The sequence below is a fragment of the Myodes glareolus genome, chromosome 9, assembly GCF_982192425.1.
Source record: "Myodes glareolus chromosome 9, mMyoGla1.1, whole genome shotgun sequence".
In the NCBI taxonomy this organism is placed as follows: domain Eukaryota; kingdom Metazoa; phylum Chordata; class Mammalia; order Rodentia; family Cricetidae; genus Myodes; species Myodes glareolus.
In genome coordinates, this window is record NC_142034.1 from 53,205,728 (window position 1) to 53,220,087 (window position 14,360).

Below are 14,360 nucleotides of genomic sequence, written 5' to 3' on the forward strand. Positions count from 1 at the left end.
CTATCCTGGAACTAGCTCTTGTAGACCAGGCTGACCTCAAAGTCCCAGAGATCCACGTGCCTCTGCCTCCCAAGTGCTGGGACTAAAGGCGTGCACCACCACCGCCCAGCTTGATTTCTTGATTTTTTTTTTTTTAAGATTTATTATGTATACAGTGTTCTGCCTGCTTGTATGCTTGCATATCAGAAGAGGGCACCAGATCTCATTACAGATGGTTGTGAGCCACCATGTGGAATTAAACTCAGGGACCTTTGGAAGAGCAGGCAGTGCTCTTAACCAATGAGCCATCTCTCCAGCCCCCAGCCTGATTTTTTTTTTTTTTTTTTGAGACAAGATCTATGTAACCTTGACTGTTCTAAAACCCACTGTGTAGACCAGGATGAGAGAGCTGTCTGCCTCCCAGGTGCTGGGAGTATAAGACATGAGCGTTTGATGTTGTTTGCTATTGACTGGTGTTCATGGAAGTCAAAAAAGGGTGTCTGATGCCCTAGAACTTGAGTTAGATGGTTGTGCTCCTCTGCAAAAGCAAATGCTCTTAACCACTGAAACCTTATCTCCAGCCCCCTAGTATCCTTGATTCTTAACCTAAATGATGATGTAAGCCATGAATTCCTGTTCCCAGGAAAATGATAGTCCATTTAAAAAACAAAACAACAAAACAAAAAACTGGTTGAATTAATAGGAGGTATAGAGGTTTCCAAAATGAATGCCTACTCCCAGGCAGCTGGGTGCAGGCCAGCCTGAGCGTTCCCCATACTTGGTGGTTCCAGAAGACCTTGAAGTGAGGTGGTATTTGAATAAATGGTCCTGCCTGAGTTGGCGTGAGACCTGAGCACATTCCAGGAAGTAATAAAGCCTGGTGCGGGTTAAGAAAAGTGGGTGAGTTGGGAAGAGAAGGCAGCACCGCGGAGAACACTACGACGGGATTCGAGGCCTCCCCCAGCTGCATTGGCGGCTCCCAGCAGAGGGCGCAGTCTGGTCCGGGGCTTGTCGCCCTCTGACGTAAAAGAGCTTCCCGGGCGGAGGCGGGACTTCCGGTAGTACGCGGTTTGGTAGGGTGTGTTGGTCGGGTTGTCCTTCTCTCGCACGTGCCTGCTCTGCGATGCTTCCCTTGCTGCGTTGCGTGCCCCGCGCCCTGGGCGCCGCTGCCTCGGGCCTCCGCGCCGCCGTCCCGGCCTCGCCGCTCCGACAGCTGCTGCATCCCGCACCCCGGCCGTGCCTCCGGCCCTTCGGGCTGCTCAGCGTACGAGCGGGCTCCGCGCGGCGCTCCGGCCTCCTTCAGACCCCGGCACCCTGCTCGTGCGGCTGTGGAGCTCTGCACACCGAGGGTAAGGTTCGCGTATCCAGGCCGGGGTGCGGGGGCCCAGCTTGGAACGGATCCCGGACTGGCATCGCAGTCTCTCCTCGTGTCTTCGAAATATTACTTGGCAAAAGCCCGGAGGGGTCGTGGATTGAAAATGTGGTTGCTGGGCATGCCTTTGGCAAGTGGAAGAGGGTAGTTGGGGGATATGCGGAGACTAGTAAATAGTCCATGAAGATTGACTTCTAGAACACAGTGTATCCCAGTAAATATAACCTAGGGTTTTTTTTACAGAGTGGAAAAAGGGCGTTTTCAAGCGTGAATTGGGCTAGCGTCTTGGAACAGCCACAGAAAAAGAATAGACACCGTCCAGGCCTATAGGGTAAAGCAGTTGGCTTTTCTCTTTTTGGATCATCTTGGTTTTCCTTTTAGGAGACAAAGCCTTTGTTGAATTCTTGACGGATGAAATTAAGGAAGAGAAGAAAATCCAGAAGCATAAATCCCTTCCCAAGATGTCTGGAGATTGGGAGCTGGAAGTGAACGGTACAGAGGCTAAATTATTGCGCAAAGTTGCTGGGGAGAAGTAAGTACTGGCTCGGGAGTTGTAGGAGGCTAAATTCCTCATTCTACAGCATCCATCCAGTCCTGTCCATTCCCAGACGATCCTGCGCATAGGCCCCGGTTTTGAGAAAGCATGCTGTTTGAAATTTTCTTAGGGTCCAGGAATACATTCACGGATACACATCTGCTGTGGCCCGGTAATTAACGAGACATTAAGCAGCTCCAAAATGTATAGAGAGAAGTCTGTTGGAATGGCAGACACAGGCCTTGGGTTACTGATGACAGTGCTGTGCCCCTGCCTGGATTTAGGCACTGAAATTTAGGATTCTTTTTTCTTGTTTGGTTTGTTTATATGTGTGGCACTAGCTGTCCTGGAACTAGCTCTGTAGACCAGACAGACTGGCCTCAAACTCACAGAGATCTGTCTGTGCTGGGTTTAAAGGCGCGTACCACCACCAGCCAGCCCCTAAGAATATTTAAAGTGCTGATAAATTTATTTGTTTAGAATTCACATAAAATTATCCCCTCTGACCTGTGTTTATAGCAGTTGAAAATGCAACATATGTAACGTTTAAGTTATAGGATAAAGTTACAGTGTAGACAGGCCTTCAGAGATAGAGTTCTTAGCCAAGCTTAGTTTACTTACTCTCCACTAAACTGCTTTGTTTTTGAAAAGGGGTCTCTATCTTGCTGTTTAACACAGACCGACCTCCTACTCTTGGACCTCCTGCTTCAGACACCTATGTGCTGAAGTTATGGCCTGTGCCACCACACCTGGCATCCCTAAAACTGTTAAGCCCTTGTTTCTGCTGTTTTGTTATTCATTCACCCAGTCTTCCTTAGAGAAATTCTTCTGGGCTAAATGCTAGCATGTGTGAGGCCCAGGATCAATTCCCAGTGCCTCATGAGCACAGTGTGTTCTCGTGTGTTAGAAAGCAGTTTTATTCAGTGAGGGCCAATAATCCTAGTTCAAGGCCAGGCTGGGCTGTGGTGGTACATGCCTTCAACCCCAGGAGAATGTCTTGAATTCCACACAGCCAAGGATACACGGAGAAACCCTGTCTCTAAAAAAAAACAAAAAACAGAAGAAGGCTGGGTGGTGGTGGTACACACCTTTAATCCTAGCACTCCAGCAGGCAGAGGCAAGCCTCTGTGAGTTCAAGGCCAGCCTGGTCTACAAGAGCTAGTTCCAGGACAGTCTCTAAAGCTACAGAGAAACCCTGTCTCAAAACCAGGGGGAAAAAAAAAAACAGAAGTGGGTCATTGATTCTGGGGTGTGGGTGCATCTGATGATGGCCTTCCAACAGGATGATAAAGTACCGGTTTCTGTATCTTTAAAACTTTTAGAATTCAATCTTGGGAATCACTCTCCCTCAACTCCCTACTCCTTCCAGTTCCTTCCTTCCCACCCAGCTCCATACCCCTCTGTTGTTTTTCTTGTTTTGGTTTTTTTAGAGATCGGATTTCTCTGTGTAATCTTGACTGTTCTGGAACTCTGTAGACCAGGTTGGTCTTGAACTCAGAGATCCATCTGCCTCCAGATTGTTGGGACTAAATGCCCGTGGCACCGCCGCCTAGCTCTTTTTCTTAAAAACACAAACCACCAGGTACACCTTTAATCCCATTGCCAAGAGGCTAGTGTATCTCTAAAGTCAAAGCTAGCACAGTCTTAAGTGATGTGTACAAAATATCATTGGGGCCTCCCTTGAAGTATGATCGATAAATATATCCGTTGATACCATTGTAGAAGACTGGTTTTTCCTTTGCAGCTAGTATCAATTGCGGGTATCTTGGCTTGGAGCGGGAGCCCACCTGGCTTGAATATAGCCAGTGAATGCCCCATTTCTAAACATCACAGGTTGACACTTCTACTCTCTTGGACTAATGGGTGTCACTCTTTGGTAGATGCATGGAGCCCTGGGTTTGATCCCTAGTCGGGGAGATGTCTCACCCTCTTAATATCATTAACTTCAGAAATTAAGTTTCTGCATACATGAGGGAAGAATGTAAACCATGTTCAAACTGCTTGCCTAACGTGTAAGGCTCAGAGTGCAATCTCCAGCACTACACACACTTAGACCTTTTAGCACTGGCACGAAGAAACCATTGCAAACATTTGAGTCTGTTTTCTTAGAGCTCTACAATTTCAGACCTTAAGGTTTGTGATCCATTTTTGAAGTAAGGGTCTTGTTTGTTTTTGCACAGTATATTGTGTTTTGCCTCATAGATCACTTGTAACTTCACCTAAATCATTTTAGGGGTTTTCAGCCCATTTTGGACCCAGGAACTCAGTTTAGTCCAAGGTTAGGCATATTTTATGGTTTAGCCTGCTATTTTTTTATCTATGGCAAAGTGGCCTGACAGCAAGGCATTGATTGGCCAGTTCAGCTCCAAGAAGCAGCATTCAGTGCGTTCTTACGTGGGTTGGCCCTGCTGAAACAGAATAGTCGAGAACCTTCTGCTTCTGGAGATCAAGGCAAAGGAATTTTTTCTCATTTTAGAACATGTTTTGTCACCTACAACTTACCACAAAGGGGGCAGCGTGCAGCTGTGAACATTTGTCAAGCATACACAGGATGTTTGTTGAACTCCAGAACCTCAAAAAGGGGGAAAGAAAACATTACTGGATGTTTCAGTTCTCTGTGTGTGGTTGTGTAAAGTGAGTCTGTTCTGCGGTTTTTTGTGAGGCTTTTTTCTGGGGCAGATGGCTGCCTACCTCCATGAGCTTCCCTAGGAAGGCCCAGGATGCCAGCCTTGTGGCTGTGACAGTTGGCAGAGCAGCCAGCTGAGGTGGAGACAATGTATCACACATTTCTACACCTGCCTCACTGGAGCGGACCTCCCTGCAGGTCACTTGTTAATACTGTCCCTTAGTGTGCTTTCACTTGTCTTTCCAGGATCACTGTCACCTTCAACATCAACAACAGCATCCCTCCAACGTTTGATGGTGAGGAGGAGCCCTCACAAGGGCAGAAGGCTGAAGAACAGGAGGTGAGCTGATGATACTTCTACCAGCCATTTTTCTCTTCCAAAAGGCAAGAAGGACTGGTGTTAGTTTGGTGGGTTTGGTTTTTTTTTGAGACAGAGTTTCTCTATGTAACAACCTTGGCTGTCCTGGAACTTAAAGGCCAAGCTAACCTCCAACTCACAGATATCCACCTGTCTCTGCCTCCCAAGTGCTGGGATTAAAGGTGTGCACCACCCAATGTCTGGGCCTGTCCCTTGGGTCACCATAGAAGGAAATTGCTCCTTTTTCTGGTTAAGGTAGCCAGTTAGCCAGAGCCATATGTGCCAAGCTCCAATCCTGCTCTAAAGCAGCCACCGGGGAAGGAGCGCCAGGTCTGTGCTTCAGACATCACTGCAATGTGGGAGCGGAAACAGCTCTGAAGGGCTGGTACATAGCTGTACTGGACTTCAAACACCACTCAGCCCATGTTCTTTTAGAAAGAAAGTTGATGACCGGACTGATAACTGTTTAGTGCTGTATTTGAAGGTGGCTGTGGCTATCACACTCTGCACCACCCGAGGCCGTCGGTCTGGGTGTGCACACTCTACCAGCACTGCATATACTGACTTGTTCCTGTTTCTCCAGCCAGAACTGACATCAACTCCCAATTTTGTGGTTGAAGTTACAAAGAGTGATGGCAAGAAGACCCTTGTACTGGACTGTCACTATCCTGAGGATGAGGTGTGTGGGTGGAGTATCTTCTGGTCTCATGTGGACTAGACCAGGATGGGAAGAGAAGACAGGTAAGAGGGGTGGGAGCAGGATTGATAACCGCATCCTTACACCTCTGCTGTCTCTCAGATAGGACAAGAAGAGGAGACTGAGAGTGATATTTTCTCTATCAAGGAAGTTAGCTTTCAGGCCACTGGTGACTCTGAATGGAGGGATACTAACTACACACTCAACACAGATTCCTTGGACTGGGTAAGTGCTGGCTGAGGTGGAGGGTGCTTGGCTTTTGCAGAGAAGGGTCAAGGAATGGAAGTGACGTGATGAAAACAGCCAAACATGTGTTTCCATACATGCCTGTGTGGGAGGATCAGAGGACAACTTTGGAGACTTGGTTCTTTTCTTCTACCTTGTTCTTTCCGTCACTGTGTGGGTCCCAAGAAACTGACACCTTCACCTGTAAGCTGTCTTGCCGACTCTGTCTGCAGCTCTTTAAACTAGTCAACGTTTTTCTTCCCAGGCCTTGTATGACCACCTGATGGATTTCCTTGCGGACCGAGGGATTGACAACACTTTTGCGGATGAGTTGGTGGAACTCAGTACTGCCCTAGAGCACCAAGAATATATCACCTTTCTCGAGGACCTCAAAAGTTTTGTCAAGAGCCAGTAGAACTGTCAGAGACCAAGGGCTTTAATTTAAATGGCAATCTTTGGCCAGTGAACAAAAGCTACCTTGACATCAGAATCATGCTTTGAAATGGCTGTCATCCTAATATCATGGGAGGAAAAAAGCAAGTTTAGATTATTTCTGTTAATGCTTCCATTTACTGTTCATTTGGATATTTTTCTCCTGTACAAATCTATTTGTAGATTTTTGTATAACATAATGATGGACAATAAAATTAATATTATCTCCTCCAAGGAAAGTCTGGACTTTGTTTCTTTTGCCCTGCATCAGAACACCAAGAACAGAGATGTTTGAGAAGTTTTAATATAAAATAAGTTATACAAAAGGCTTGTGCATACAGGGGCCCTCTCAGAGGGAATGAGTTGTTCTCAGCCCAGGTGAGGCCAGGATTACTAGAAGATCACAGCCCAAGTGTCACATGCCTGCGTTAGACAGAAAAGAAGTTAGTGAAAATTACATTCTGGCCATGAACATTAACTGGGATGCTTTATCAATGAAGCCGTCACTAATGTAGCTTTCAAGCTAAGATCAAGTCCTGCAGACTAACTACCAAGTACCCTCAAACCAGAAAGATCAAACCCTGACAGACTATTTCCCAGATGTAGGTTTGCTTCTCTGTGGCCTCTTCGTAACCCACACCCATATTTCACCTCATCCCTAGTATATGAAGGACTCTGGATCTCAACCCAGTGATCCTTGATGTCCCTTTGAGATCTAGTGGCACTTTGGAAATTTCAAGTGTGTTCATATGTACCTCTCAAAGGACTGAACTTGGAGCTTACTCAATATAATTTTTTTCTTTCTCCCCTCAGTTTCTCATCTTTGTGGTGATAACCCTGTACCCAACAGTGGTCTCCCTACGTAGCCTGGAGCCAGTGCTGGTCAGTTGAGGGTGCTGCTGCCCGGAGCACTGGCATCTCCACCATTCATTTTGTTACACTGCTACTCTGAGTTACAGTTGACCCACGTGTGTACAAGTTTAATTAAAACAAAAAGCTGAGCAGGTATTTACTCAGCAATCAGGCAATCATTCACTGCTTTTCTTTGAGACTAGTTAGGGTCAGGCTACTTTGCTCAGACTGGTCTTCAACTCCTGGGCTCAAACTACACTACCTCAGCTTCCCAAGTAGCAAACACTACTGTGTCTGCTTGTTTTTAACTGCCCTTTCCAGCCTCTCTAGTACTTGGTTTGAAACTGACATTTAAAAGAAGCTGGTGCATGCCTTTAGTCTGTAGCACTGGAGAGGCAGAGGCAGGCACATCTCTGATTTTGAGTCCAGCCTTGTCTATGTAGCAAGTTCCATACCAGCTAGGGCTATGTAGATCACGTTTCCCCAGAAAAAGGATTTAACATGTGCTCTACTACCATTTGAAATTCTACAAGACTGGGTGGCTGGTGTGCTTACTTCTCTTCATATGTGTGTTTGTGTGTGTGTAGGATTCAAACTGACAGATGTCACCCTCAATTGCTCTCTACTGACACAGGGACTCTAGCTGGACCTGGAGTTCCTTAATTGGCTAGTCCGTTGCCAGCTTATCCCAAGAATCTCCCTGCTTCTGGCCTCGTGAATTCCAGGATTATAGATAGCCACCATGCCTACATGACTTTTAAGTGGGATCCGGGGATCCAAACTCAGGTCTTCGTGCTTGCGAGGCAAGTGCTTTCACTGAGCCATCTGAGTACCGCACTGACTGTCTAAAAGGCAGAGGCCGAGGCCATTTGTCTGGCCTGTGCTTCAACTCTGCTTCCACTTTTAATCATTTGTGAAAACACAGTAAGTATCTATTTATGCACCAACTCAGACAGTGGGGGTGAGAATAATTAAACAAGAGGGAGAGAACTAGTCTTCGTCCTCAGAAACAAAGACATCAACAGTTAATTTCAGGTGTCAGGTGAAAACATGGTGTCAGGTCCAGTTGAAGCCCAAAAATACTGGACAATTTTATGTGCGGGTTCAGTTATTACTGAGTATCTGGCACATTGCAGCACTTGGTGACTCCAAAGTTCCCCTGTTTGGGACCTGGAAGCTATAATATGTTATATACATGAACACTGGTTCCCACAGCAAACTTAAGGTTCCCAAGACAGGTGGCTCCTCTCAGGTCCTGTCCCTCACACCTGAGTTACTATTTGGCAAGAGTCTTAGACCTTTATGAAAGTTTGCTGAGACAAATCAGCTGTTGTTCCACTGTGCTACTTATCCTGTGTCTCTCTGCAAAGTGATGCCAAGATGGCCATCTGGCATTCATGGCCATGGCCTGATGTATGGAGATCTCAAGCCATTGCTGCAGACCCAACAAAAGCATGTAGCAGGTTTCAATTTTCAGACCAATGCCCTGGTCGTAATTCTAAGCCTATCCTCCCTTTGCTTACCAGGCTATTTAACTGAAGATGCTCATTCCATAAGCTTTAATTATCCATGAGCGTGTGTGAGAGAGCGTGCACAAGCACATTATATGTTGTGAAGACAAAAGACAACTTGCGGGGATCAGTTCTGTTTCTACCACATGAGGTCCACGGACTGAACTCGGGTTGTCAGGCTTGGCAGCAAGTGCTCTTACCTACTGAGCCATCTCGACAGCCCAACATCTGTTTCTGAGACAGTTCCTCACTACATAGTCTAGGGTGGTCTTAAATTCTTTCTGCCTCAGCCTCCCTCCTGAGATTACAGATAAGTGCCACCACACCCAGCTGATACTTCCTGTGTTCCGCATCCGCCGAAAAACATTAAGTATTTACCTATTTCTAAGCCATTATTTCCAGCAAGAGGGGACCAGGTCCCGTGGAGGCTTACCAGGCAGCTCATTAGAAGACTGGGCTTTTCTTCGGGTCCACCGGTGACTGAAAATTCAGGCGTGTGGGGACAGTGTGCACTGTGTTCATTTACATTATCCTCCAAACAGGCCCGCAGCTTCTGCTCAGTCAGCTCTGGAGACTAGGAAAGTTCAATCACAACTAATCTTTTTTAATTTTTTTTTTATTGTTTTGCCTGTAGGTATCTGTGTGAGGGTGGTGGATCCTGGAGTTACAGACAGTTGTGAGTTGCCCATGTGGGTACTGGAATTGAACCCCAGTCCTCTGGAAGAGCTGGCGGTGCTCTTAACACTTGAACCATCTCTCCGGCCCCAACTAATCTTAAATACTGAAAAACCAACAGGTTAAAAAAAAAAACCTAAATCACCAATCAAAACAGTTTGATTCTTCGGAGCCTTAGATTGTTGAGCTGGGGATATAGCTCGGGTGCTGGCAAGCACGAGGAACTGTACTTCACTCCCAGCACGGTAGAAAGACCAAATGAAGGTGACGTAAGAAGGATCAGAAGTTGAACTACAATTGAATTTGAGGCCAGCCTGGGCTACTACTAGACTCTGCCTCAAAAATGGGGATCTGGAGAGATGGATCAGTGGTTAAGAGCACTTGCTGATCTTCTAGAGGACCTGGGCTGACAGTATCCACATGGCAGCTCACAACCACGTGTAATTCCAGTTACAGGGGATCCAACACCACCTTCTTACTTCCAGGGTTCCAGACATACACGTGGTGCACAGACATACATTCATGCAAAGCACAGGAAGTTTATCTGGTGGACATGGTCTACTAGGAACAGGTCTTGTTTCCTATTAGCCAAAATGCTGGGGAGTCCTGCTTTTCACCTCCATGGAGCCACTCTGCCTCACTTTTCCTGCCGTGATGCACTGACCCCTCTGAAATCATAAGCCAAAATAAACTCTCGGGTTATTACTGCTGGGTACCTTGTCTGTGACAATAAGTAACTGGCACAGATGTGCACAACTGACTCTGAACCACCACCAGAGGTTCTTTAATATAGTCGGTGTATATAGGGAATCTGTGTGGACACTTACGTGAAATGGAATGTGCAGGCCACACGGACACGTGACCACACTGTTCATGATTCTCAGGTTGTACCTAGAGACAGAATTGGGATTCCCAGATCATTGTGGTAACAAGACCTGGCTCCCTATACCTCTCATCAATCAACTAAGGGGCAGAGAGATCACACTCACTTTGGAGTAGGGATGAGAACCAATACTGCTAAAAAAATTTTAAAAATTCTTACTTTATACACACAGGACAGATGAGGGGGTTTGCTTCCCACTCAGCCAACATGGTGTTGAGACAATTTTCATCAAACTGTAAACTCTTCTCATACTCGCTTATGATGGACTTTTCTGCAAGGCAAAAGGCCTAGGATTGTCCTGTACCCATAGAGCAGCTCTATTATCTCTATTTCACAGATAAATGTGAAACCCAGTCAAGAAAAAGCCATATGGAATAAGTCACCATGATATAAGATGCCAAACAATGTATGCCACACAACGATATCAGAATCTCAAGAGGCAGATGCTCACAAATTCCTGAGCAACCAATAAAGAATGGATGAGAGGTGGCCCTGGGGTGTGTACGAAAAGATCTGTCCATGTATGCAAAGAGACAAGTTTACTATTCAAGAGGCAGGTTTTGTTATGCTACCCTGGCTAGTCTGAAACTAGAGGGCTCAGACTTCTTCCTGAAAAACCCAACCTCCTACATTAAATCACACATCGTATAGGCACAAGCCACAGTGTTCAGCTGAACAAAATCGCAAGAGGCAGGATAAAATAAACATGGGAACTGCTTCCCAGCTCTACCATTGACTAGCTATGTGACCTGTGTGAGGATAGTGTTTGCTATTCTGTCTAATCCCATCTTCCACAGCAGTCAGATGGAGGAAATGGTATCGTGGAATGAGAAGTTCCCGACACAGAGCCAATGGCCCTTACTGTTGGGAAGACAGACAAGAATGAGGAGTTCAGAGAGACTTCTGGACACTTAAACTTATGGTGGAGGTAGAAGAATGGTAATTAAGAACTAATCCTAGGGCTGGAGCTATAGCTTTATTGTTTGCCTCCATGTCCAAAGCTCTAGGTTTAATCCCTAGTACCCAGACAATCTAAAACAACAAAACCAATCCTGAGTCGAGGAAAGGCCAGCACAAGAGTAGGTGCACATTAGGGAGGAAAGGACCACACCCTGGGATTACCTTCATCACACAGCTCCTGTTCGATGTCCTGCAGCACGGCTAGGTCCTCTGGCAATCCCAACTACAAGAGAAAACGAGGGGAGGGAGTAGAGCTCAGCAGAGCAGCGCTAACCCAGCATGCAAGAGCATGGGCTTGATTTCTGAGCATGGCACAGACAGACAGACAGACAGAGCAGAAAGGGGTGTCTCAGTCCATGTGAAGTATTAATTGGCCACCAAGTCCCATGGGGATTTGTAACTGGAAGCTGCCTTGAAGACCCCAAATTTACCTGGCGAAACTGTACTGTAATCATGCAGAATTGGCTGGCAGTATAGTAGCATGGCCATGCTACACTAACAACAGATGATCAGAGTGCCCACCGCCAAATTGAAGGGAGATGAAATCAGGCAGCAGTTAAGGGAAGGCCCTAAGACTGGCCAGGAGGAAAGGTCTAGTCTGTGAAAAGCTATTTTAGCTTCTGCAAAGCTGGACTAAGACCTGAGAGGCCTTCTGAAGCACTAACTGTGGTGATGTTCCACTCACCGTTTAGCATAGCATAATGAAGGACACACAGATGCCCCTGAAGATGCATCATTACTATACAGTGCTCGGATGGTTTCAAAGGTTTCCATGTTTTGTTATACAATTTTCAAAATGCTCATGTCATCGTCTTTATTTTCTGCAAATGTAACAACTACGGCTCAAAGAAACTCGGTGAAGTTGTGATTCAGTAAAACTAAACAGAATCCCTAAATTCTGACGCCTCCCCATAGCCTTGTCCGATACACTGTAATGGTTTTCTATGGACACACAACTCTAAACTTTAATTGGCTGGAATCAGAATGTTGCTGTAGTCATCCTTTTCAAAGGGAAGTCTCTAACACAATCATAGTGAGTCAAAATTTCCAAAGGGGAAAGCAAGAATGACATTTTCTTTCCCTTTAGCTTCATAAGTTTAGTTTCATTACAAGGCTGTAGCACACCTACAGTCTAGTTTTACAGAATCATCAATATAAAATAACCTACTCAAAAGTAGAAAAGCCTGAACCAAAAGGCTGTTAGAATTATGTGTGGGGGCTGGGAAGTGGGTAGGTTCAAAAGACTTAGACAGACAGACAGGAAGACATCATCAGTTCTTCATGGAGTACCCCCTAGCTACAGATCCTTTCCTTGCCTGACCTGAACCAAGGCCTCCGGACAATTCTCTACCAACTGCAAAGAATGCCACTCTTCCTCCATCACTTCTTGCACAAGAAACTTGTCTGAGGCTCTCCCTGGGTTGCCACCTGCAGCCTGGCGGTACTTGTTCAGGAGCCTGTGCCGGCTGTTTCTCATTCTCTCCAGACATCCCTGGGTCAGAATTGTAAGAGAAAGAAAAGGTCAATTCCACCAAAAAGAAAGGGGGAACACCCTCCAGTCAGTTAGTAAAATAATAAAAGAATTTTAGATACAAAGTTTCATATTTTTGAGTCCTCATCCACACACAGCTAGGTAAAATTACAGTGAGCTTTGCTCATGAACCTCCAAATTCCTATATTTCATATCTATCTTGAATGCAAGCATTGGGTGCATAGTCACTGCAAAAACAGACTGACGTCAGACATTTATATGGTTTCAAATCCTGCTACTGTACATATGGTTATAGACATGATCTTCTTGTACAACAGTACTTCTCAACCCTGATGATGATGATGATGATGTGTGTGTGTCCCCTGTAGGAGTTTATGTGCACAGCATGAGTGCAGGGGCCCACAGAGGCCAGAAGATTGACAATGGGGGGACCTCTTGAAACTGGAGTTACAGCCACCATGTCTTCTGCAAGAGCGTAAGTGCTCTTAACATTTAGCCATCTCTCCAGCCCCAACTCAAGAGAACATTTTGGTTGTCACAGCTCTGTTTGTAGAACTGCTACTGGCTGAGGTCATATAAGTAGGTGGTTCAAGGATGCTGCATCTAAGTGGTCTACACTGTACAGAATAACTTCCCATAACAGAACTTTCTTCTTCAAAATGTCAGTATTCACGGTTGAGAACCCCTACTACACACACTATTTCCAGCACTACGATTGCTTTTCTAGACTATACCCACCCCTTCAGAGAGCTGAGCAGGGAGATAAGCTATTTCTTAGAGGGAACTACTTGGCTTCAAAGGAGGCCCGAGCTTAAGTACAACTCTCCTAAAAGTAACCGAGATTCTTCTGGCTTTTTAGAAGAGAAATAACTTCTATCTCACACGACGCATGCATACAAAATGCTTCTCTTTGTAACCCAACATCAAGGCTACCGATGTCATGACACTTAAATTCTCAAACAAACTCGAATTCAAAAGCTTCCTGGGATAGCACTCACTCCAGCCAAAAGCCCGAAAGGTAGCGGGTGGTGGCCAGGACCGGTGCTGCGGCAGTGGTCTTGAGTTCGAGAAACAACTCGCTGGCCAGGCGCTCCGGTCATCTGCTTCACGACCGACCAGGGCTGAAGCGAGGGCACAGAGGACAACGGTCCTTGGGACCAGTTAGGGAAGTGATTACGATCCACATCTCACACTCACCTGCCTGAAAGCTTCTTTCCAGGGAGGTGAGCCCACCTGTTTGTACAACAAGCGGTGCGGTGACCCCGAGGACTCAGCCATCTCTTAGCGGGAGACGGCTCCGGAATCCCCGCCCCTTAGCCGCGCGCAAAGGATTCTGGAAGTTGTAGTTTTAGGTCGTAAGGCTTTCCTGGAACTGTTTCTAGTGCCTCTCGCCTCACAGAGACAGGTTTAGGGAAATCCAAGGATGGATGAAGTAGTGACAGTTGAGAAGTAGACAGCACCTGGGCTGAGGGAGTTGAGTCTTGAGAAAAAGTTCTGGGTTCATCCAGAGGGAGGCGTCAGTAGACAATTAGCTACACAGGTCTCATTCTTAATCCTACGCGCCGGCCTTTCAAAGCCCGCCCTAAACCAGCGAGGTGGTGGACCCCGCCCCGCCCACTCTGGCGTCGGTCTGCGGAGCGGTAGATGGGCTTTCCGCTAGTGATGCCTGCCCTGGGGATTCCTACACGCTGATAGGCTGAAGCCACGGAGTGCTGGTCGCGGATTGGCTACGCGCCGCGGCGGGCTGCAGGCCCTGAACCACG

At 46.5% G+C, this 14,360-nt stretch overlaps 2 protein-coding genes across 2 annotated transcripts; one reads left to right on the plus strand and one right to left on the minus strand.

Annotated features, from left to right (window-relative positions):
• Positions 1–1,046: 1,046 nt before the first annotated feature.
• Positions 1,047–6,463, plus strand: C1qbp (complement C1q binding protein). Its single transcript, XM_085695225.2, has 6 exons — positions 1,047–1,328; positions 1,733–1,883; positions 4,759–4,852; positions 5,454–5,549; positions 5,670–5,792; positions 6,058–6,463. Exons 1-6 carry the CDS (start codon positions 1,103–1,105, stop codon positions 6,205–6,207), a joined length of 840 nt encoding a protein of 279 aa, XP_085551351.1. The 5' UTR covers positions 1,047–1,102; the 3' UTR covers positions 6,208–6,463.
• Positions 6,464–6,510: 47 nt separating this feature from the next.
• Positions 6,511–14,186, minus strand: Rpain (RPA interacting protein). Its single transcript, XM_048448579.3, has 7 exons — positions 13,795–14,186; positions 12,427–12,597; positions 11,268–11,328; positions 10,305–10,416; positions 10,090–10,153; positions 9,021–9,161; positions 6,511–6,647 (listed from the first exon to the last, which is right to left on the minus strand). The coding sequence occupies exons 1-7, from the start codon at positions 13,873–13,875 to the stop codon at positions 6,618–6,620; spliced, it is 660 nt and encodes a 219-aa protein (XP_048304536.1). The 5' UTR covers positions 13,876–14,186; the 3' UTR covers positions 6,511–6,617.
• Positions 14,187–14,360: the final 174 nt, after the last annotated feature.